Genomic DNA, 19,283 nt, shown 5'->3' with positions numbered 1-19,283 from the left:
GCCTCTTTAATAGCGAGCGAGTAAAGGAAGGAGCGCTCGATAAGCTATAGGGCCTATATTAAAGAAATAGGTAGCCTTTTAATACCTTTTTCTTTAACTTTAAGAGTACCCTTATAAATATAGGTAGGTCTACTTAAATAGAAGATACCTAGATCTTAGCGCTATAAAATACTATATCTAATGCCTTAAAGGAATAGCTTATTATAGTATAGATACTAATCGCCTTTTATAAATATACCTAGTGCCTTTAAGAAATCGCCTAAAACTTCGAGAGGACCCTATACTTTAAAGAGCTATAGAAGAAGGGCCAGGCCTAATATAAACGCCGGCCCGCTTACTTAAGAGTAGACTAAGTAGACTCCCCTATAGCGGTCCTAACCGTTAATTACTAAGGCAATATTATAATATTAACTACCTACCCTAAAAAGCGCGAGACTAGCCCGAATAGAGGGGGCCCCTAGAGGGACTTAACTAAAGAAGGCGATAAGTCTTATCGAGCTAAATAAGCTATCGAAGATAAGAGGGAAAGAAGGAAGAGCGAAAGGCTATACCTCCGCTATAGAGGGAGCGGCTATTTAATAGCGCGCTACCCTTATGCCCTAGCGAGGCGGCCCGTAATATCGAACTTAATCGGGCTATGCTATATAGTCTTCGTTAAGCCTAAGCTTAAGAGCGAGGGCGATAAAGAAAGTAGAAGCGAAAAAGTAGCGCCTATATAGGGAAAAGCGCTACCTTAGAGCGAAGCTATGCTTTAGGGCCTATAGTAATATAAGTAAAGAGAATAGAGCTTAAGGGACGCTTTTAAATGGCCCACTTTCTGGCGCTGGCAGCTAATGGTTGTCTGTTTAGAGGATTAGCATGAGACAAAAACCTACAATTCCCCAGACGTTCAGCCCTGCCGGACAGGCCTTTTAAACGAGGACGGGCAGGTGATTGGCCACATCGCCTACCCGCTGGGCATGTGGGGCAGTGACGAATTTGCTGAGTTTATACGGTATACGGGCACGCGGTAATGGAGGGGCACGGCAAAAGGGGGGCAGGGGGCGGGCGAATGGCGGCAAGGGCGCCTTACCCGATCGGGGTGCCGCCATTCCCCAACAGCGCCTTCCAGACTACAAAGTGATACTGCAGAATTTCTCGTCCATTTTATCCCACCTCTGACATCCATCCCAACTGCACGACATAAAAACGAGTTGAGATTCGGCGCGGCCATACACCATATAGCCCTTCAAACTACGACATCAGATTTTCCCACCAGTTGTCTACTACTCCTCCTCCAGCAAGGGCTTGTGGAGTCCCAGCCTCTCCGTGGTGCTCATGACCTTCTTTGGATCCGCATTCACATCCACGACGTACGTCTTGGGCGTCGTGTCTACGAGCAGTCGGATGAGATCCGGACGCATATAGTGCCCGCCCTAGTAGTAGCAAAGCGCCATCAAAGTCAGCACCCCAACACACATCCAGCAGCAAGCAACCAAGACAGGCAGAAGATAGAAGAAGAAAAGCTGGCCCTTCTTACAAAGTCAGCGAGCCGCTTGGTGAGCAGGTTCTCGTCTAGGTCAATGTCCACCAGCACGAGGCCCTCAAAGGTCTTGTCCGGGTCCGCCACCGCGCGGGAGCCGTCTGGCCGGTAGATGCGCGAGTAGCCGTTGCCCACGACGGCCATCTCGGCGTCGAGCGCCGCCTCGTCGTCCTGCAGCCGCCGAGGCAGGTTGAGTCGCGCTCCCTCGCGCGAGACAACCTGCGACGGAGCGAGCGTCCAGGTGCCCGTCTCGTAGGCATACGCGGGCGTCACAATCTCCGACTGCACCTCGGATATGTTGGTGTAGGGATCCGGCGATTTGAGGGACGTGGCGGGCGGGTACGAGGGCCAGGCCGCAACGTGTACCTGCTCGTACTTGGTGCACGCCAGCGCCTTGAGGAACGGGTTCATCTGCGACTACTATCAGCCATGATGGCCCCAGACACCATCACCGGAGATTTTGGGGCCTCGGGGAAGCTGGCGCACGTTCTCCCAGCAGTTGAGATGGCCCACCAGGCCTATCTCCGTCTCCACGACCGTCTCCAACGAGTCGCCTGTCCCCTCGCCGAACACGAGGCGCTCCACGTGGGTCGGCTTGATCTTGCGTCGGTGGTTGATGACGGCTCCTGTCGGGTCAATCATGACCTGCGCCATGTACAGGCTGTTGCCGTCAATCTCGGAGTAGCCCAACGAGACGTAGATCTGGGCCTCCTTGGCGGCCGTACGTATGCGTCGCATCTCGTCCGAGTCGGGCCGCAGACTGTTCAAGTGATAGTCCTTCAAGAGTGGCAGAGAGTCTTGATAGTTGACACGCCATTGCCAGTAGGGATACCTTGAGCCATCGTCAGCATCAGTGGCGGCGGCGGCATGGGAGGGAGCTCGGCGAGCAGCAGTGGCATACCCCGGGATCCACGTCTCTGGAAAGGCAACGAGCTTGCAGCCCTTCTCGCCCGCTTCCAGGATCAGTACAACTGTCTTCTGGACCGACTTTTCGAGGTCGAACCATCCGGGTTCTGCCTGGACACAGGCTGCTTTGTACTGGCGAATGGTGGCAGGCATGTTGAAAAATCGTTGACTATCTGTGAGATTGATTATTTGTGAGATTGATTATCTGTGAGATTGATTGTCTGTGAGATGTATTGCTCTGGTCGAGTCTCAAGCAGCAAAACGCAGGTCCCAGCCGCCGCTTTTATCCATAACCGGGCTCTTCACAACGACCAAAGAAAGACCCCCCGCGTCAGTATGTGACACGACATGAAGCCCGACAGACCGAACCAGCCCTCGGCAATTCGGATTCTCCAATCGCGGCCTCTTGCATGCCGCCTCTGCGTTTACCCAGGGGGGTCTAGAGCCGGCCCGCGCGCATCATTACGTCCTCGATCCGGCTGTCCGGCTGTGTCGAGTCCGGCAGCACGAGGAAGCGCAGTCTCTCTCACAAAGGTGCTGGCAAGAGAACATCATGCCACCCGGAAAAGGTCATGCAGTCCCCCCTTGGTGCATCGGGCCGGGGTTACATCGCAGCAAGGAAAGGCTCGGAGATGTGGAACGGAATCGCCCAGGGCTGATGCCGAAGCATGGCCGCTCAACCTGAGGCAGCGAATATACAATACAGCAGCAAGCAATAGTAGGCTTCGAAAGCCCTTGGCCATCATGGTTGAAGCAACATACTGAACAACCAGGAGCGAAACTGATATCGATCCCATAATGATACAGCCGAGAAGGCAATAACCAGGGCTACTAAGTCGAAGTCCCGAGGCTGGCCCCTTCCATTTGTCATTTCTTTGAAAACCACCCCTCTTCTCTAAGCTGCTATAATGCACACTATAGCTACTCCTCAACATCAGACCAACTAAGTAGCCAGCCCAGCCCATGATGTGTAGTAACCGCAGCTATAGGGCCGACAGCGCAGCGTCCATGCCACATGCATATGCAGCAAGGGCGGCCCCGAGGTTGCACTGGCTATTCTCCCGATCCATTTCATTCACGAAAATACACAGGGCGCACAAACAGAAGCGCCGACAAGGCTCGGTGTAACGATTTATAAACGAGGCAAGTCATGTTCATGAAGGAGACATGGGATGTACACGAATGCAGGATCCAACTCCAATGGGAGCATCCCAACTCCGCAGCCCAACCCCGCCAGCCATCATTACCCGTCCCTGCGTCTCACAGGTCATGCAAGTACGTGTCGCCCAAGAAGTCGGACCAACAAAAGAACAATAAAAGTAGCATGGAGTATAGCCTGGGAAGGCATGCAATGCAGCCCTGTCACGCAAGTGTGAACACGCTGTGTGTTGTTTGGGTGTGCGAGCAAGGACGATGAGCCTATTATGGGACATGTGCTTGGCGTGCCTGGTGATGAATGGACGGACGTCATGTACGGTCAAGACAGAACCCATCTCACCACACATTCGCTCTGCGATTATGTCGCATATAGTCGGGCCAGCAGACAAACTAGCCTCGACTGACCTGGCTTGCGCTCGTACGGCTTCTCTCGTCCTCCTCTTCGATGACGTCGCTCAGCCTCGTGGGATGGTGGTGGCGGGGAACCGTCTCCCAGCCCGGGGTGCCGTACCCCTGGCCTGAGTAGTCCTGCGGGTCGGAGTAGGCGCCGGTCCATTGGCCCTCGCCGGCAGATGTCGACGGCGGCTCGTAGCTACCACTGGGAGGGTTCGTCGTGGCCGGGGTGTCGTACTCTTCTGCTTCCGCGTCAGAACCTGAGTACGTCGACGGCGGCGCAGCGAAGGGAATCTTGTTGCCATGCACGTCGAGGATAAAGTTCCCGGCGGCGTCGATGACGTACTCACCTTCGCTGTAGCCGCCTTCTGACTCGCGACGCGTGTGGCCTGCTGAGTGCCCGCGGCTCCGCTCCGGAGGGTAATAGCTGCTGCCACCGCCGGCGGTCGTCGTGGGCGGCGACGTCTGGGCGGGCGCCTGGCTATGCTCGGGGTAGCCCTGGCTGTATTCTTGCTGGTAGCTCGGGTCCCTCATCGTGGGCTGCCGGCTTGGGGCACCCTGCGTCATGGGCACGACTTGCACGCCGCCTACAATGGTCGGCTGTCCCGTCTGAAGAGAGTACGTCCTGTCGCGCTCCTCCTGCTCGCGGCGGCCAAGCTCCTCCCAGGCCCTCCGGGCCTCCTCTTTGGAAATGGCAAGCTCTTTGCGCATCTCGGCGAGCTGCTTTTGTATCTTGGACGATCCTTTTTCCTGGTCAATGGCGTCGCGGATCGCTTCGGCGCGGTCCCGTCTCTCCTTTTGCAAAGCAGCGTCCAACATAGCATTGACCTCCTGTGCGCGCTCAAGCTCAGCTCTCGTCTCGAAGAACCACCGCTGGAACTTCCGCTCCGAGCTGGCCCGAAGTCGCTGCAGCTCCACCACGGCGTGGAAAAGATTGGCGCCTGCGGCCGAGAGGTCGGTGACCTGACGGGCAAGCTGCTGGCTCAGCGGGTCACGGTTTACTTCGTCCTTGTTTTGCTCGAGCTTGCGGATCCAGTAGCTCGTCAAGCCCTCCCAGTGGGCAGAAAGAGTTTCCCACCGTTCAAAGGCGTGCGGGAACGAATTCCGAGGCTTGGCATCGACAGGCTGGGTCGGGGGGTTGCTAGGCTGCTGTGCGATACCCGGCTGCTGGGTTTGCTGACCAGCCGTCGCGGTATAGCTCTGCGATTGCACCTGTGAGTGGCTCGGCTGCGCGGGACGCTGTTGGGGAGCCGGCCTCGATGCCGACGCAGATACACGACGGGTCGGGGCCGGTTCTGGTACTGCCTGGGCTTGGTGCCGAGGGTCGGCTGGTTGTTGGGTATCGGTGCCACTGCTTTGGGCTGCAGCAACGCCAGCAGATCGACGTTCCGAGTTCCTTCGCTGGGTCTCCTCCAAAAGACGCGCCTCCTGCTCAGCTCTCGTGCGCTCCAGGGCGAGCTTCTCAGCTTCTGCTCTTTGCCGCGCCTCTCGGGCAGCCCGCTCCTGCATGATCATCCTAGGACCCCTGATGCCGGACGGAGAGCCGGTGGGCGCTGGTCCGGCTGTGGGGCGACGCGGAGACGACATGTCAGCGCCGTTCGTCGAGGCGGGAGCTCCGCTAGCAGGCAAAAGCTCGGCCATGCTGGCGGACTCCTCGACGACGTCGGCAGTGAAAGGCTGGGGGTGGCGCAGAGCCTCCTCAAGAGCGTATAGAATTGCGCTGTGGGTATGCCTGGAGATGCGTACCGCGGGGTGAGCGTTGCGTTGATTCCGGCGCGCAGAGAAGGAAGAGCGTTCGTGTCGGGAAAGTGGTCGATCGAGGGACTCTTGAGCAGGGTCCTCGGTCAGATCCTGTGAGGCGTGTTGCCCGTGGCGGCCAACCTCGTCGTACAGCGAGGCGTCGAGGCCTGTGATAGACGGTGCTTGTCCGGGGCGCTCAGAAGAAGGAGCACTGGGCGAGAAGCCGACAGAGGCGGCAGCAATGTGCACCCGTCGTGGCTCAGGGCCTGGGTTGGCAATGAGCCGGGGCGTGCGGCGGAGCTGACGCTGGACCGAAGACGAGGGGCTAGAGAGTCTCTCGGCAGGATCTGGAGTGGTTTCTTGCTGGAACAGCGGCGTCGGCTGCTGGCGTTGCCCAGAGTGGGACGTAGGCTCGTGGATGTCGTGGACGTCGTGGGGAGCAAAAGTATGTGGCTGGGAAGAGACGCCTGCGCCGACAGGGGTCGGGTGTGAGGGAGACAAGGCGAAAGCGGGCGAATTCACCACCAGAGCAACGCTGGCGGTGACGTGTGCGGTGATGGGAAAGTCGTGAGGTCAAGACAAGGTTGAGGTGGTGGTGGTTGTCGACGAGGTGGTCGGGAGCTGCTGGTATGGCTGGCTAGGCGCAGGAGAGAGGAGACGGAGGGAAGGAATTGGTGCAACCCCAGAGACCCAAATTCGCCCGAAATACGGAGACGCAGGACGTGGGACCGAGAATAAACGCTGGCGGCGCAAACAATGGGTGAAACAGAAACGTCCCGTGCCCAGAGGGTCGAGGAGAGAGTGTGCACCGGACCCTGGTGATGTCAAAATGTGGTGGCAGGAAAGGCCTAGAAAACGGGGGGCTGGAGAGCTGCGCAAGCACCACCACCACCACCACCACCAGCATCCGCCAACAGACAGCCTCAATGCACTGCGCAATTGATTGCCCAGCCTTGTCGTCGGTCATGCACGTGGCAAAAGCAACGGCGCTGGCGACCTTGGTATTTCGCGGGCTGGAAGCGCCGCTGTCGTCGTTGCAGCACGCACGCACGCATGCACGTCGGGCTGGTCGAGGCTGAGGCGCTCAACGTCGCATGAGCACCACGGCAACGTGTGCTGCTTGCTGCTGCTGCTGCCACCAGCAGCACCACCACGGCTCCCTCCCGTCCCAATGACGACGACGCAGTCGCGCAGCGGGGCGAACGCAAGGCGAGGAGAGGCGAGGCGAGGCGGCAGGCGCATCAATTGGCTCGGCTCAGACAATTGAAGGCTCGACGGCGACCATGGCCCGGGCAAGCAAAAGGGCAATGCCGTCTACGACGCCCCAGGCTGTGACATGGTCACAGGAGGTTGGGCGGGCGGCGAACGAAAGAGATGATACGGGAGGAAGACGAGGAGCGGATGAAAGAGAGAGAGCCCAGTCTGGGAGGTTCAGGACAGGGCGCGGCTGTTGCTGGCCAGGCCCCTCCAGGTACCCGAGCTGGACCACAGCCCAAGTTCAGGTTAGTGCCGGGCTGGACAACGCATCAAGCCATCCCATCCATCGCTCGCCTTGCGCCAGACCAGGGCCCGAGGTCAAGGTTGCCAGCCAGTCCGTCACCCAACTTTTTTTTCTTGGGCGCACCCGGCCTGCCGGGTTGGGGGCGACGCCGATCTGCAGGCCCCGCGGCTGATCCGATGCTTCGAAATTCAAGGTCGTTCTGGTAGGTGAGCCAGCGTGGTCAAGAGGGGTTGTCGGCAGGGCTTGTGCAGGCCACGGCCTGCGCTGTGTGCAGCCCACTGTGCGGCGCTTGGTCTTTTGTCGGGCCCCAATGGACTTTGTTCTCGCATCAAGCCGGACAAACAAATAATACCAGAATAAAAATTTAGAAAATAAATCGGTCGTATGCCCCTGGCTACCCACGCAGGCCGCCTGCATCTGAGACCGCAGGCAACGCGCGCAATCGCACTACGTCGCGGTAATTAACGCGCCAGCGCGGCCACTCTCCAGAACCCCGGTCCCGCGGCGCTCAGGTGGCTCCTCCGAAAGTACGGGGGGTAGCAGTAGTGCCAGGCTGTCCACTGCAGTGCATCATACTCCGCGCTCCGTGCACAACCGGCTCCATGTGCCCCGCAAGCTGGCACCACTCATTGATCTAACCAGACGAATTGGGAAGACAGGGCAGCGCTGCAAAGCCCATAAAGAGCGGATTACATGCAGCTACCGAGAGCGAAGCCGTGGTGCGCAGCAACTCCAGATACTTCCTTTACGAGGAAGAAGTCTCTATTATCGTTCCTGCCTCCGACTTAGACCCCGTGAAGCCCCTCAAGCCCCTGTTCGGGACTGTACTCGACACTATTGTGTTGGAAGGCGGCGGCGGCGACGGGTCGGCCCTGGAGCCGAAGAGCCGGCCGACCAAGCTGCGGCCAATAAGATGCTTGTGGCGACAGACTGCGCCCCGCCAACTGGTTGGGTACCTTTCTCGGTGTCTAGCTGGGAAGCTCTGCTCATACTGACATGGTGAGCGTCCATCTTGCCAGAAGCCTGCGCAACCGGTGGTCGAATGTTACACGGGGGGGCCATCACTCACTCGACATCGCCCAAGGCAACCCAGACACTTCCGAGATCAATGGCCCAGTCTGAGCGCCAAGCTGTTGTGATCCTTCTCGCCGGTAGTGACCTTGATAAGCGGACAACCAGGCCCCCCAGTACTTCGTACGCTTGACTCATCGGAAATTCACGACAAAAGCTGCCCGCTGCCAAATTCAACCCCATGAGCGTACCAAGCTTTGCGACGTCCAAAAAAGCTTCCATCATCTCCACCAGACACAGCCACGAATACATACTCGTCCATCACAGATCAAGAACCTTCGATTTCGATGAGAACAGTCACCGGACAGCCAGCCGATACGACAACCACCGTCTAGGGTAGGGCCACTGTCCTGCCGCTCATACAGCCATCCTATTGGCGCGGTGTTGTGGGGCAATGCAAAATTTGCAGGTGAGAGTGTATAAAAGCAAATAGCTGGGCTGACCTCAACAAATGGGGGGCTGGCGCAACGGTAGCGCGGTATGTTCACACACAACAACTCAACCAACGAGTTCTATCCACTAACTCACAAGCAGTCAGATTCCAGACTTGGAATTTCCTGAAGGTTATCCGTTCGAATCGGGTGCTCCTCAGATTCTTTTTTTGCTTTTTTGCACATCCCTCACGACGACGGCCTCATGGCACACGCCCTCTCTGATGAGCTACAAAGCACATTTTTAGTGCAAGGCCTGCGTCATCAAGTTTAGGGTCTAACGTTCATTCGCTTAATCACATGTGTCTGACCATCCGAGACCATCCTGTTTGCCATGTTTTGCTTCATTGCGCTACAATTTGCCTAAGAATGTACATTTTAACCCTCCCGCAATTCCTAGCTTACGCCGTGTCCAAAACGACGACCTCGGCCTCGGCCTCTCCAATGCTTTCCACTGCCAACTTGTCCCCGGCGTTCACCCCCTCGATGAAGGCGCCGTCGCCCTCGGCAAGCTCAGCATCCTCACGTCCATCCAGGCGAATCTTTGCCTTGCCGTTCTTCGTCATGCACACGTGCACATAGACCTTACGCTTGGCCGCCTGAGTCGCCGTCGCGCCGACTGTCCACTCGAAGTTCGCGCTCGGCGCGATGAGCCCCGCCCCCATGGCGAAGTCGGCGTGGATGGGGATGGAACCAGGGATGACCGGCTCGGCGTCCTTCTCCTGCTGAGCCGTAGCGTCCTCGCCGCCCTTGAGCGGGCTCAGGATCGTTACGAAGCCGTTGCGCTTGTCCTCCTCCTCGAAATGCCTTGTGTGGTAGCGTGGCGTCAGGCCGCGCTTCCAGGGAATGGCCCAAATCTGCAGAAAGTGCACCGGGTCCGACTTGTGCTCATTGAACTCTGAGTGCGCGATACCCGTGCCGCCGGTCGTGAACTGCACGTCGCCGCGGTGCATGCGGTAGAACTTGTCCGACTGGCCGCCCTCCTTGCCCTTGGCGAGCATGGAGTCGCGGTGCGTCAGCTCGCCAGACAAGATGTAGCTAAAGATCTCAAAGTCGCCATGCGGATGCGTCGGAAAGCCAGAGTTGGCCTTGACGCGGTCCTCGTTGAGGACCCGCAGGCTGCCAAATTTGGTGAAGTCTGGGTTGTACCAGCTGGCGAAGGAGAAACTGTGGTATGTGTTGAGCCAGCCATGGTCGGCGTGCCCGCGGGCGCTGGACCGGTGGGGCGTGATCTTTGCCTGGCGGAGTGCAGACTTGGACATGTTGGCAGCGGACTTGAGCATAGGTTGCTGATCTGGTTTCTGTGCTTTGCTGTTTATGAAGGGCGTGTTGGTGAAGTTCAACAGGCTGCTGATGTTACTTTTGGTGAGGTACGATATGTGCTCTGGTGTAAGGGTGTACAGTATGGAAATCGAAGCAAGCAAAATCGCAGTGGCGAGACCGAAGCGAGACATATATAGACGTCGTGCCGTTTATCTGGAACCAAGACGAAGATTCTTGCTATAATAGAAATGTCGATTGGTGGATGTTCAAGTAACAATCACGTCGGACAACCAGTCTATACTTGAATCTTCCGGTTGTTGTGCTACCATGACCAAAGCATTCTTCAGCATTACGCCGCCGCATCGGGCAAGGCTGCTGGGCATCGGCGGCTCGATAGCCTGACAGATCTGGGGCCTCCGGTCGATTAGTTCTTACACAATGCTGACAAGTCAGGGGCGGGCGACAAAAATCCGCCAAACTCTCGTTTTATTTTATCCACCTCTAAAAGGAAACGAGACTGGCCGCCACTACCCAGATCACGTGATTTAATTTTCCTCTCTGGTCAGGGGAATTCTGAATTCTGGGACAGAGTCTACAATATCCAGGAAGGATACCTACTATAGTAAACTGCACATTGCTCTCAATTGGGCTGCTATTCTTCTCAATGGCTCCGCGACAATACATTCCCGTTTCATTCAAACACACATAGGAACAATGGCGGGAAAACTCTTATTGCCGATGAGGAGCTTGTTGAATCATGATGCTCCCGCATAGAAACTGCACGAGTACGGAGGTACCTCCGCGAACACAACGCCCGATTCGGGAGACGATAGTTGGAGCTCACCGGCACAGCTCCGACTCGTCGCCCTGTGCTCGTAGCTACTTTAGTTTACGTGAGCTCCCTGCATCCGCTCAGGCTCCTGCAAGGGTGGCTCGGACCCGAAGCATGTCTCTCATCGTCTGAAAATTTTCTTTGCGCCAACCCTGGTGACGAAGCACGGGCGCTTGCGCCTTTTTGTGAGTGTAAACCAAATGCATGTGCCTCTGTGCACCGCGGCAGTAGTACATGCTTTTTGGTGTTGCAACTCGAGACGTAGCCGACCAGATCCCCAGCCTCCCAGAAAAAGCGGGTCCACCTCAATGCGCCGCCACGCCGTTGTGACTTGTGAGAGGCACAATGCAGGAGCGCCCGACCAGCGCACCTGCATGAGCTTCCTGCTGAGGCGCCGACCATTTTTCCAGCGCCTCTCATCTCTTCACCGTCTCCCCTCGTCTCTTGAGCATCTCGAGACGAATATCTCCCCCGACAGCTCGAATCCCGTTTCGGCGTCATCCTTCGTGTCCTATTCAGTCGTCATTGTCCTTGTGTAAGTGGATTCTGTGTCCCTTGTTCGCAGGCAGTGATTCAGGCGGCTGCACCCGCCATCGTGGTGGGGCCCAGGTGGCTGGTCACCAGCCCGGCGCCTAACACACGGGAAGCTGCTCTTGATGTCTCCCAGCCTTCTCTATGCTTGCCGTCAGCCATATTTCTTGTTTGCGCCTCTGCATACCGAGTCTCCTTCTTGCATTGAATTTCCCGCACGACCAATTGGCCCCAATTCTATCCAAGTGGGTGGATTGGAATGCTGCCAGTATGAACTCTGATGATACCATGGCTGAACATGTGGAAACGCCTCGTCCCCGTACGTTGAGATGACGCCCGCGACCTTTTACTTCGATGGTCCAGGTGAAAGAGACTAATACCTAAATTAGATCGACAACAGCCGCAGGAGGCACGGCGTCATTCAACACCAGACGCTCCGCCATCTAACGGTCGCCTCCACCATGAGCCTCAAGGCAGCGTGGCGCAACTGACCTCACCGAGCGAGTCCATGTCGCCTCCACCGACGGTCATCCCCGCGAAACCTTCGCCTAAGTCGCTGTCTGCGCCGAGCCCGGAGGTATACGGGCCTGAAGGACCGCTGCCCTCTGTCTCCGCGCAACAGCCCGGCCCAGCCGATGCTGCCAGCATCGCCCCCAGCTCTACCGTGCGCTTCGACGAGACACAGCTAGCTATGTTCGCGGCCGACAATGCAGCCCGGATGGGCAACAGCCTCAAGGACGAACTCACAATTGCCGCGGGGAAGGTCACACCCGGCGTTGACGATACTCCGTACATACAATATGCCCTTGAGGCACTTACACGGGAGAGGGGGGGGACCTCCACTCAGCACGTTTCCGCACCCACATCTGGAAGACAGCCATACCTTTCAGACATACCCCGGAGAATACCAGACGAAGAGTTGGCCTTTGCGGCCGTGACCCAACCGCCGCCCATGTACAACTACTCGCGCAACATCAAAGAGCCGCGACACGTTGGTGTGCCACGGTTTGGCCCGAACTTGGCAACCGTGATCCCGACCGCTGCACCCGCAGAACCCGCATCGCCGCCGGCGCCCTCATTAGATGGGTTCCCTACAACTTCAGACTACTGGATTGCAGTGGACAAGTTCGCGTTGGAGGCCATTGACCCCCGTGGGCGGACGTACCCTCCACTGACTTACAAGCCACGCATTTTGCGGCCTTTCTCTATGATGATTCTCATGATCTTATGCCTCTTGATGATCGCGGCACTCATATTCTCCGATCGATTTTCGGCCCAGCGCGTCGGCTTGGCGCCATACCCCGGAACCATTTATTCTGGACAATACTTTGTGTTTCGCATTCTGCCTCAGTTGCTTGCCGCGATCATTCTCATTTACGCGCAGAGCATTGTTTCGGCGTCTCTTCGAATTCTCCCTTTTACGACCATGGCGAAGGAGGACCCCCGTGAGCGGTACCTCGCAATGTTTCAAAACTTATACCCAACCTCATTCTTGCTGCCGCAGCTAGTCGGTCCATGGCAGCTGATGGTTTTTGATCTGGCAACTTGGGTTGCCATTTTCACGGTCCCGTTGCAGAGCGTGGCCTTCACATGTGTATATGTAGGAAACGAATGGAGATGGACGCCATCAACAGGCGTCGTGTGGGCGTTGGTCGGCCTGTACGCCTTCCTTCTCGTTGCCACCAATTTCTTGATGGCCTTTTGGTTCAAGCAGTGGACGGGCTTGAGGTGGGACGTCCGGTCCATCGCAGACCTCATCCCCTTGGTGAATCGGACCAACACCATGAGCAGCTACAAGAAGCGCGCTCTCAATGGGCCCGACGGCGACTTCAAGGCACAGTTGAGTGACAGATGGTTTGACCGGCTTGGGTATTGGAAGACCGAGGACACACTGAGTTCGGGAATCTGGCACTCCATTGGAACCTCAGCCGCGTCTCCAACACACGGACCCGATATTCACGACGAGCGAGTCAAGCGAGGGAGTTTTGACGCGTCCATCGGCTCACACGACTTGCCCAGCTTGGGCATGGGTGGCGGCAACTACCTCCCATGGTGTTTGCGAGACGCACCCTTGATCGTGTTGGTCGTCACGACGTGGCTGCTGCTGGTGGCACTGCTCATCGTCTCATTCCTGCCCCAAACCCGACTGGACGGCGGATTCGCACCGAAGCTCTCCGCAAGGCCCGATGAAGCCGCGTTCTCGCCAGCAAACTTTGTCTACGGCTTCATCCCGTCGCTTCTGGGAATGGCCCTGTGGCTCTTGTTCCAAAGTCTGGACCAGTCACTGCGGATCGTACAACCATGGGCAGAAATGATCAAGCTGGAGGGAGCCGTCGCGCGGCGATCTATCTTGGCGGACTACGCGGCATGCCTTCCCCTGCAGGCGACCTGGAGAGCGCTGTCCAACGGACACTGGCGGGTGGCAGTAACGTCGCTCATGTGGGTGTTGTTTGTTTTCATACCAGTCCTCGCGGGCGGATTGTTCATGGCCCTAACGGCGGACGATGAGTCGGTCCGGATGTATCCGAGCATGCCAGTGCTCGGTGTTTTGCTCGCATTCCTCATTCTCTACGTCGTCTGTCTCCTGCTGCTGGTGCCCCGCCGGAGGCAGTTCATGCTGCCCCACTCAGTTAGTTCGCCGGCTGGTGTCTTGGCTCTATGCTCTGCCGATGAGCTCGTTCAGGATGCGGCCTTCCGCGCTGTGCGCTCACATCGCGACCTCGAGGTGCGTCTAGGCGCGGGGCGAGACGATCCTCGCGAAGAGAGCGTGTGGTTCTTCGGCCTCCTGCCAGGGAGGGACGAGCAGGGCCTGAGTGTGAGGCGCCTGAGAAGGTTCACGGAGAAGGGAAACCGCTTGGCGAGGGATGTAGTGTAGGGGGGCGTGTGACGGCGAAGTTGGGATTTATTTGGGTTTTGAGCATGGCGTTTGTGGGCCTCGAGCATGGCGATGCCCGCCTTTTTCTTAAAAAAGTATCACGATCGCAAGGGAATGGAACATGAGAATCGTACGATCTCGACGATTTATGTATTTGTCCACGGGCCAGTCAGTGTTGACCATGTTCGTGGTGTATGAAGGAAATGACTGGAATGGGTAACGCGAATCATAGCAGAGGTAGAGGCGGAGGCGGTGGACGCGTGTAAGCGAGCTACATTTCGGAGACGAAGCTGGGGTGGATAGGTAGCTTTGCGCCAATGGTGGAGGTTGTTTCAACTAGATCGGGCGTGGCGCATAGAGAACAAAGAGAGATGTCTTCTGTGCAAAAAATCGCCGCCTAGTTGAGCTTCTGGATTGTGCGCCGCGGGTGTAAACAGTCGTTTATGGGACTCCCGAGCGAGGCACATACCCAGTACTTCATAGGTATGTCTCCAACCACGCCAAAGTGAGCATGTCATGGCCAACATCAAGAGGTGAGCCTCTACTTCCTCAGACGTACGCTTTCAAGTTGTAAGAAGTCATCGTATTGTACTACTCCCTCATGATCATGAATCTTTTCCCATAATGGATATGATGCTCCCAAGAATTATGCGCCTCGAGATGCAGTGCCCTTGTGAAACCCGTCTAAGCAACGTCTCTCTCTCTCTCTCTCGCGTGATAGAGGTCATGGGCGTCATTGTCGGTAGAACAAAAAAAAAAACTATCTGCTCCTCCGTCCGAGCATGCGGCCAAAGACCTCTGGGCCCTGCCTCTTCCAGCTGGGCGTTTCCTGCTTGCACGAGCGGCCGGGCTGGTGCCGCGTGGGCGACGACGGGGCTGTGAGGGCACGCGCCCGGCGCCTGCCCGGCGCGACCAGCGACGCTGATGGGGCCTTGGACGTCTGGCGCTGGTCGCTGTCGGAGCGCTTGTGGAAGCGGAAGAGGGACCTGCGGTTCTCCCTCTCGCAGTCGTCGTCGGACGAGTCGTCTTCGAAGACGGAGTGAGGCTCGACCAGCGGCGGCCGTGTCGACGCCACCGGGAGCGGGGGAAGGGGCTTCGCAACGAGTTGCGCCATGGACTTGAATTGTCGTGGCGTGCGTGCTTTGTTGGGGGCTTGACGGCAGGGAGAGAGCGGTGGGCGTGTGGGGAAGGCGTCGGGGGAGTAGACGCATGCATTTGCCGTCAGGGGTCGGTTGTTGCCCTCGTCGAGTGACCTGGTCTGCCGTTGCACGACGGGTGACCAGTCCATGGTGGGTGACATGGGAGAGTCTTGTCGCGGCGAGTTGCGGCCCGTGGGAGGGCATGAAGTGATGATGGCCGGGGCCGAGGCAGGAGGCTGGACGCAGTCGATGAGGAGCTCATCGTCCGGACGCGGGGGGCGGACCGGCCGCAGAGCAGGCCGCGAGGCCGGCTTCAAGATGGGCCCTGCCTGACGACTCACACACGGCGTAGTGGAAGGACTCTTTGGTGGTGGCTTCGGAAATGCGCTGTAGGTGATGGGCGCCCTCTGCTTCGGGGAGGCCGTGTAAGTGGCCGCAGGCTTCCTGCTTCGCTCTCGAGACGAGCCCTCGGGGAGCGGCCATGCCGGGCAGCCTCTGCTCGGAGACGGCTGACGTCTCCGAGGGTCGCGGGGCGGCGGTACCAAGGCGGGATACTGCTTCTTGGGGTGGATCGTGGGCTCCTCCAGGGGCTTCTTCTTCATTACCGTCGTCATCGTCGTCGTGGTCGTCATGGTGGTGGTGGTATCTCGAGGCCAAAAGTTCTCCCACGGCTCCGACATGTTGGCATGCCACTGGTAGTCGTCGTCCAGGGACACCTCAGAGTCGGTACGGTCATCGATGAGACCAGGCGCCGAGCCCTCGGACCCGAGTGACGTCCTCTCCGACCTGGCTGTCGAAGGCCTGCTGCTGGCGCTGCAGCGACCTCCTCCCGCGGCATGCTCGTTGCGAGGGTAGGAGTAGTTGGCGACGGGTTGGTAGAACTTGGAGATGGGGAGGGTGAGATCTGCCAGCTTGCTTGCGTGGTCCATCATGATGGGCGGCGGTCGGCTTGCCTGCTTGCTGGCGTTGCTATAGTCTGGTCGCGGTCACCTATGCTCCCACGTTGCTCGTTTGCGAAAGCAGGCCGGGGCTTCGGCAGCGGGGGGATGGTGGTGAAGAGCGCGAGAAGCGGCAACTGCTTGACGGACGGACGAGAAGAGTAGAAATGGAAAATAGAAGGGGGGCGTATGTTATACGACCAGGCGACTCAAAACAAGACCCAGCCCTCGCTCGTTACACGTCCCAGCTCCCCGACTGTGTTTAAGACATGGGCGTGGGGCATCGGCTCCCGCCTCGCGATACGAGAAGGAGGAGGAGTGTGTTGACTGACTGACTGTACAGCCTCCCCAAGCCTCCCCCCCGTCTCTCTACGTATCCCTCGCACCCCTTACGATCCTCTCTTCGTCCGTCTAGGGCATTCCAGTGGGGAGGGGAAGAGCCTGCGTCCCGCGCACACCTGTGCAGGTCAATCAAGGTGGCGTGTGAAGGCTGTCTCGCGCATTCTGGTCAGAGGCTCAGCGCCTGGAAGCTTGGTGGTTGGTATGCAACGCGGGACCGTCGGCGGGGACCATACTGCAGCATCGGCTCATCATCACGAGGCAGTCCCTACCGTGAGCCTCATAGGCAAAAAGCAAGGAGGGGGAACCACCCCCCCTCTTCCTCCCGGGCAGGTTGCAAGAACCGCGAGATAATGACGCCATGGGGGGTACGTAGTCAGGTGGCAAGAGAACGACGGCTACCGCATGCGCAGCGCCTCTTCCACGAGGACTTTTCTGCCGGCCGCATGGTGTTGCGGTAGGAAAGGGAGGGGGAGGGCAACGAGCAGCAGGGGCGCCGCTCGTCCTTGACAAGCCACGAGCCTCCTGCATATCGATTTCTAGGACAGGCCGTCGTGATAGTGGCTCTCGCATGGAGACTTGGAGGCGAAAGCTGTTCCCAAGGGTTGCGAAAAGGGCGAGTTGACTCGTAGTACGCAGAGTAGGGGATGCAGTTTTTTGTGTGTAGGAAGAAGGGGTGCAGATGCAGAGGGAGGAGAAGCACGTTGGCCGCTGCAAGGGAGGTGGGAAGCTAGTGGGGGGTGGTTGGAGGCAGGGGCGGGCATGCGTCTCAAAGTCTCTACGTATTCTCGCTTTCCCCGAAGAAAAGGCGCTCATGGTTAAAGTTTTTTTTTTCTTTTCTTTCTCTCTCTTCCTTTGATGCCCTTGCCGCATGACTCGGCCATGCCGTTGGCTGGGGATGGGCTCAGCTTTGACTGATGACTGACTGCCGAGATGCAACTCGTGCTGCAGGGACGATCGGCAGGCATGCGACCACCTTTTTCCTGGTCCTTGCTGCTGCTGCTGCCGACTTACACGCTTTGCTTGTCGGTGTGGGGGAAAAACAAAAATTCGATCCTCGTACACACACACCCAAGAAATGCACGGTTCCCCATATATCGCCGCCGGCAGGGTGCTGAGACATGCAGTGGCGTGTTCAAGATCTCGGGGGGGGGGGGGCGCACAGGCGGGCAGGCGGGCGGGCGGGCGATCGGAACAGCAGCAGCAGCAGTAGTAATCGGCCGGTGGTGGCTCGCGCTGTTTGACGGCCGCCTGACAGCCGATGGATGGTGCTGCTGCTGCTGCTGCTGAGTGGATGGATGGAGCAGACGTCGCGGTGGCGGTGCAACACGAGAGTTACAGAGGGCGAGGTGCCCATTTTTGACGAGCCTGAGAGGGACGAGGTGGAGAGCACATGATGGTGTGACAGACGACAGTCGACGAGTTTTGACAGGTTACACCCACTGTAAGTTGTACTAGAGGCTGTTTGGCTGTGCTGATGTACTCCTGGCAGAGCCGCGTGTGGAGAGACATGCATGCATGATGCTTGCAGGATCGGGGCGCGGCGCGTGTCCACAGTGTGTCTCGCGAATTACTACTTGTAGTAGGAGTACTTCGTAGAACTACTCAGTTATGTAGACTGTAGCATCTTTCGAGGATTGGTTCCGTGTGTGTCCCAGCAACTCCGCACCCCTTCCGTCTGGTCTCGTCTGGTCTGGTCTGGGTTTCACTCTTCGGAGCCGCCTCCGAGATGCTTGCTTGCAACAGCCTCAACTGCCTGCGTGTCTCGAACAAGCCGCGTTTGCACCCGTGTCGCCGATTCAAAAAAGAAGCGGCAAAGTTGACGCAGATTTCAACTTCTTCCCCTTCCCCCCAAGGGGCCTGTCTGAGAGGCCCAGTCAGTCCAGTCCCCCCCCCGCTTCTCCAACCCCGCGATCCCGAGGTGGTTCATGTTGTCGTCGTCGCGTCACGACGCGTCTACGCGGAAACGCCAGATCAATTCGTGACGAGGACGTTTGGACCGGGTGAGGCTTTGGCGAAAAACACGTGGCTATTGGACACAGGGCGCGGCGACCATTGTTGGTAGGGTTGCCAGCGTACAGTACGATAGGCCGCGATGTACAGTAGTCAAGATATACTCAAGGCCTTTGACTACATCGCTTTGTCCCGTCAGGGGATGCGCGCGCACACACACACACACACACTCATCACAGTCGCACGAAACCTTGAGTTGTTTAAAGTTCTTCGGGTCGAGTCAGCCTCAGTCCGATAGAGAGATTGCACGGCTGCTGTGACATGTGAGCACGGCTGCCGGGAGCGAACGACCTGCAGGAACATTTGATGGTCGGGGGAGGCTTGTGCCTGGCAAAGAGCCATGTCATGCCGACCAGCGTTATTACCGCCAAGTTGTGAGTCAGTTTCCCGGCAACAAACGCGTGCTTTAAACCCGGGAGACACCTGGACAAGGCCAGCTGGAGTCGTGGTCAATCGGTGCGTCTCAATATGATGAGTCCATCCTTGACTTGTAGTACGTATGTTCATCGCCGTGCAGTATGGATGCCCGTCGGCCCCAGCTCGGAAAATGGCGCGGACGATAACTAATCAACGTTGCCATCATCGTCGTGGGCACTGAGGCAGGCCGCTTTGTCATGTTGTTGGGTCCGTG

The 19,283-nt window shown here is 57.8% G+C and overlaps 7 protein-coding genes across 9 annotated transcripts; 2 read left to right on the top strand and 5 right to left on the bottom strand.

Annotated features, from left to right (window-relative positions):
- Positions 1-1,115: 1,115 nt before the first annotated feature.
- Positions 1,116-2,922, bottom strand: JDV02_000539 (Cyanide hydratase). 2 transcript variants are annotated; one of them, XM_047981360.1, is made up of 4 exons: positions 2,424-2,922; positions 2,009-2,354; positions 1,520-1,933; positions 1,116-1,415 (listed from the first exon to the last, which is right to left on the bottom strand). In XM_047981360.1, the coding sequence occupies exons 1-4, from the start codon at positions 2,579-2,581 to the stop codon at positions 1,266-1,268; spliced, it is 1,068 nt and encodes a 355-aa protein (XP_047837320.1). In that variant the 5' UTR covers positions 2,582-2,922; the 3' UTR covers positions 1,116-1,265. The 2 variants fall into 2 exon arrangements, with proteins under 2 accessions (XP_047837320.1, XP_047837321.1); XM_047981361.1 differs by having other exon boundaries at positions 1,116-1,933.
- A 1,054-nt stretch (positions 2,923-3,976) lies between these two features.
- JDV02_000538 (uncharacterized protein) lies at positions 3,977-5,620 on the bottom strand (the record flags this gene model as incomplete). The annotated part of the gene is made up of 1 exon (XM_047981359.1): positions 3,977-5,620. One exon carries the CDS (start codon positions 5,618-5,620, stop codon positions 3,977-3,979), a length of 1,644 nt encoding a protein of 547 aa, XP_047837319.1.
- A 736-nt stretch (positions 5,621-6,356) lies between these two features.
- Positions 6,357-6,686, bottom strand: JDV02_000537 (uncharacterized protein; the record flags this gene model as incomplete). The annotated part of the gene is made up of 1 exon (XM_047981358.1): positions 6,357-6,686. One exon carries the CDS (start codon positions 6,684-6,686, stop codon positions 6,357-6,359), a length of 330 nt encoding a protein of 109 aa, XP_047837318.1.
- A 326-nt stretch (positions 6,687-7,012) lies between these two features.
- Positions 7,013-7,508, top strand: JDV02_010830 (uncharacterized protein). The gene has a single exon (XM_047992567.1). The coding sequence runs from the start codon at positions 7,027-7,029 to the stop codon at positions 7,390-7,392; it is 366 nt and encodes a 121-aa protein (XP_047837317.1). The 5' UTR covers positions 7,013-7,026; the 3' UTR covers positions 7,393-7,508.
- Positions 7,509-9,053: 1,545 nt separating this feature from the next.
- JDV02_000536 (uncharacterized protein) lies at positions 9,054-10,292 on the bottom strand. Its single transcript, XM_047981357.1, has one exon. It carries the CDS (start codon positions 10,174-10,176, stop codon positions 9,124-9,126), a length of 1,053 nt encoding a protein of 350 aa, XP_047837316.1. The 5' UTR covers positions 10,177-10,292; the 3' UTR covers positions 9,054-9,123.
- Positions 10,293-11,232: 940 nt separating this feature from the next.
- On the top strand, positions 11,233-14,834 carry JDV02_000535 (uncharacterized protein). 2 transcript variants are annotated; one of them, XM_047981355.1, is made up of 2 exons: positions 11,233-11,352; positions 11,738-14,834. In XM_047981355.1, the coding sequence occupies exon 2, from the start codon at positions 11,857-11,859 to the stop codon at positions 14,221-14,223; it is 2,367 nt and encodes a 788-aa protein (XP_047837314.1). In that variant the 5' UTR covers positions 11,233-11,352; positions 11,738-11,856; the 3' UTR covers positions 14,224-14,834. The 2 variants fall into 2 exon arrangements, with proteins under 2 accessions (XP_047837314.1, XP_047837315.1); XM_047981356.1 differs by having other exon boundaries at positions 11,233-11,667; positions 11,738-14,606.
- A 113-nt stretch (positions 14,835-14,947) lies between these two features.
- On the bottom strand, positions 14,948-16,663 carry JDV02_000534 (uncharacterized protein). The gene has a single exon (XM_047981354.1). It carries the CDS (start codon positions 16,292-16,294, stop codon positions 14,984-14,986), a length of 1,311 nt encoding a protein of 436 aa, XP_047837313.1. The 5' UTR covers positions 16,295-16,663; the 3' UTR covers positions 14,948-14,983.
- Positions 16,664-19,283: the final 2,620 nt, after the last annotated feature.

This window comes from Purpureocillium takamizusanense, chromosome 1, assembly GCF_022605165.1.
Source record: "Purpureocillium takamizusanense chromosome 1, complete sequence".
NCBI classification, from domain to species: domain Eukaryota; kingdom Fungi; phylum Ascomycota; class Sordariomycetes; order Hypocreales; family Ophiocordycipitaceae; genus Purpureocillium; species Purpureocillium takamizusanense.
Note: the sequence above shows the minus strand (reverse complement) of the source record. Positions and strands in the feature narration are given on the sequence as shown.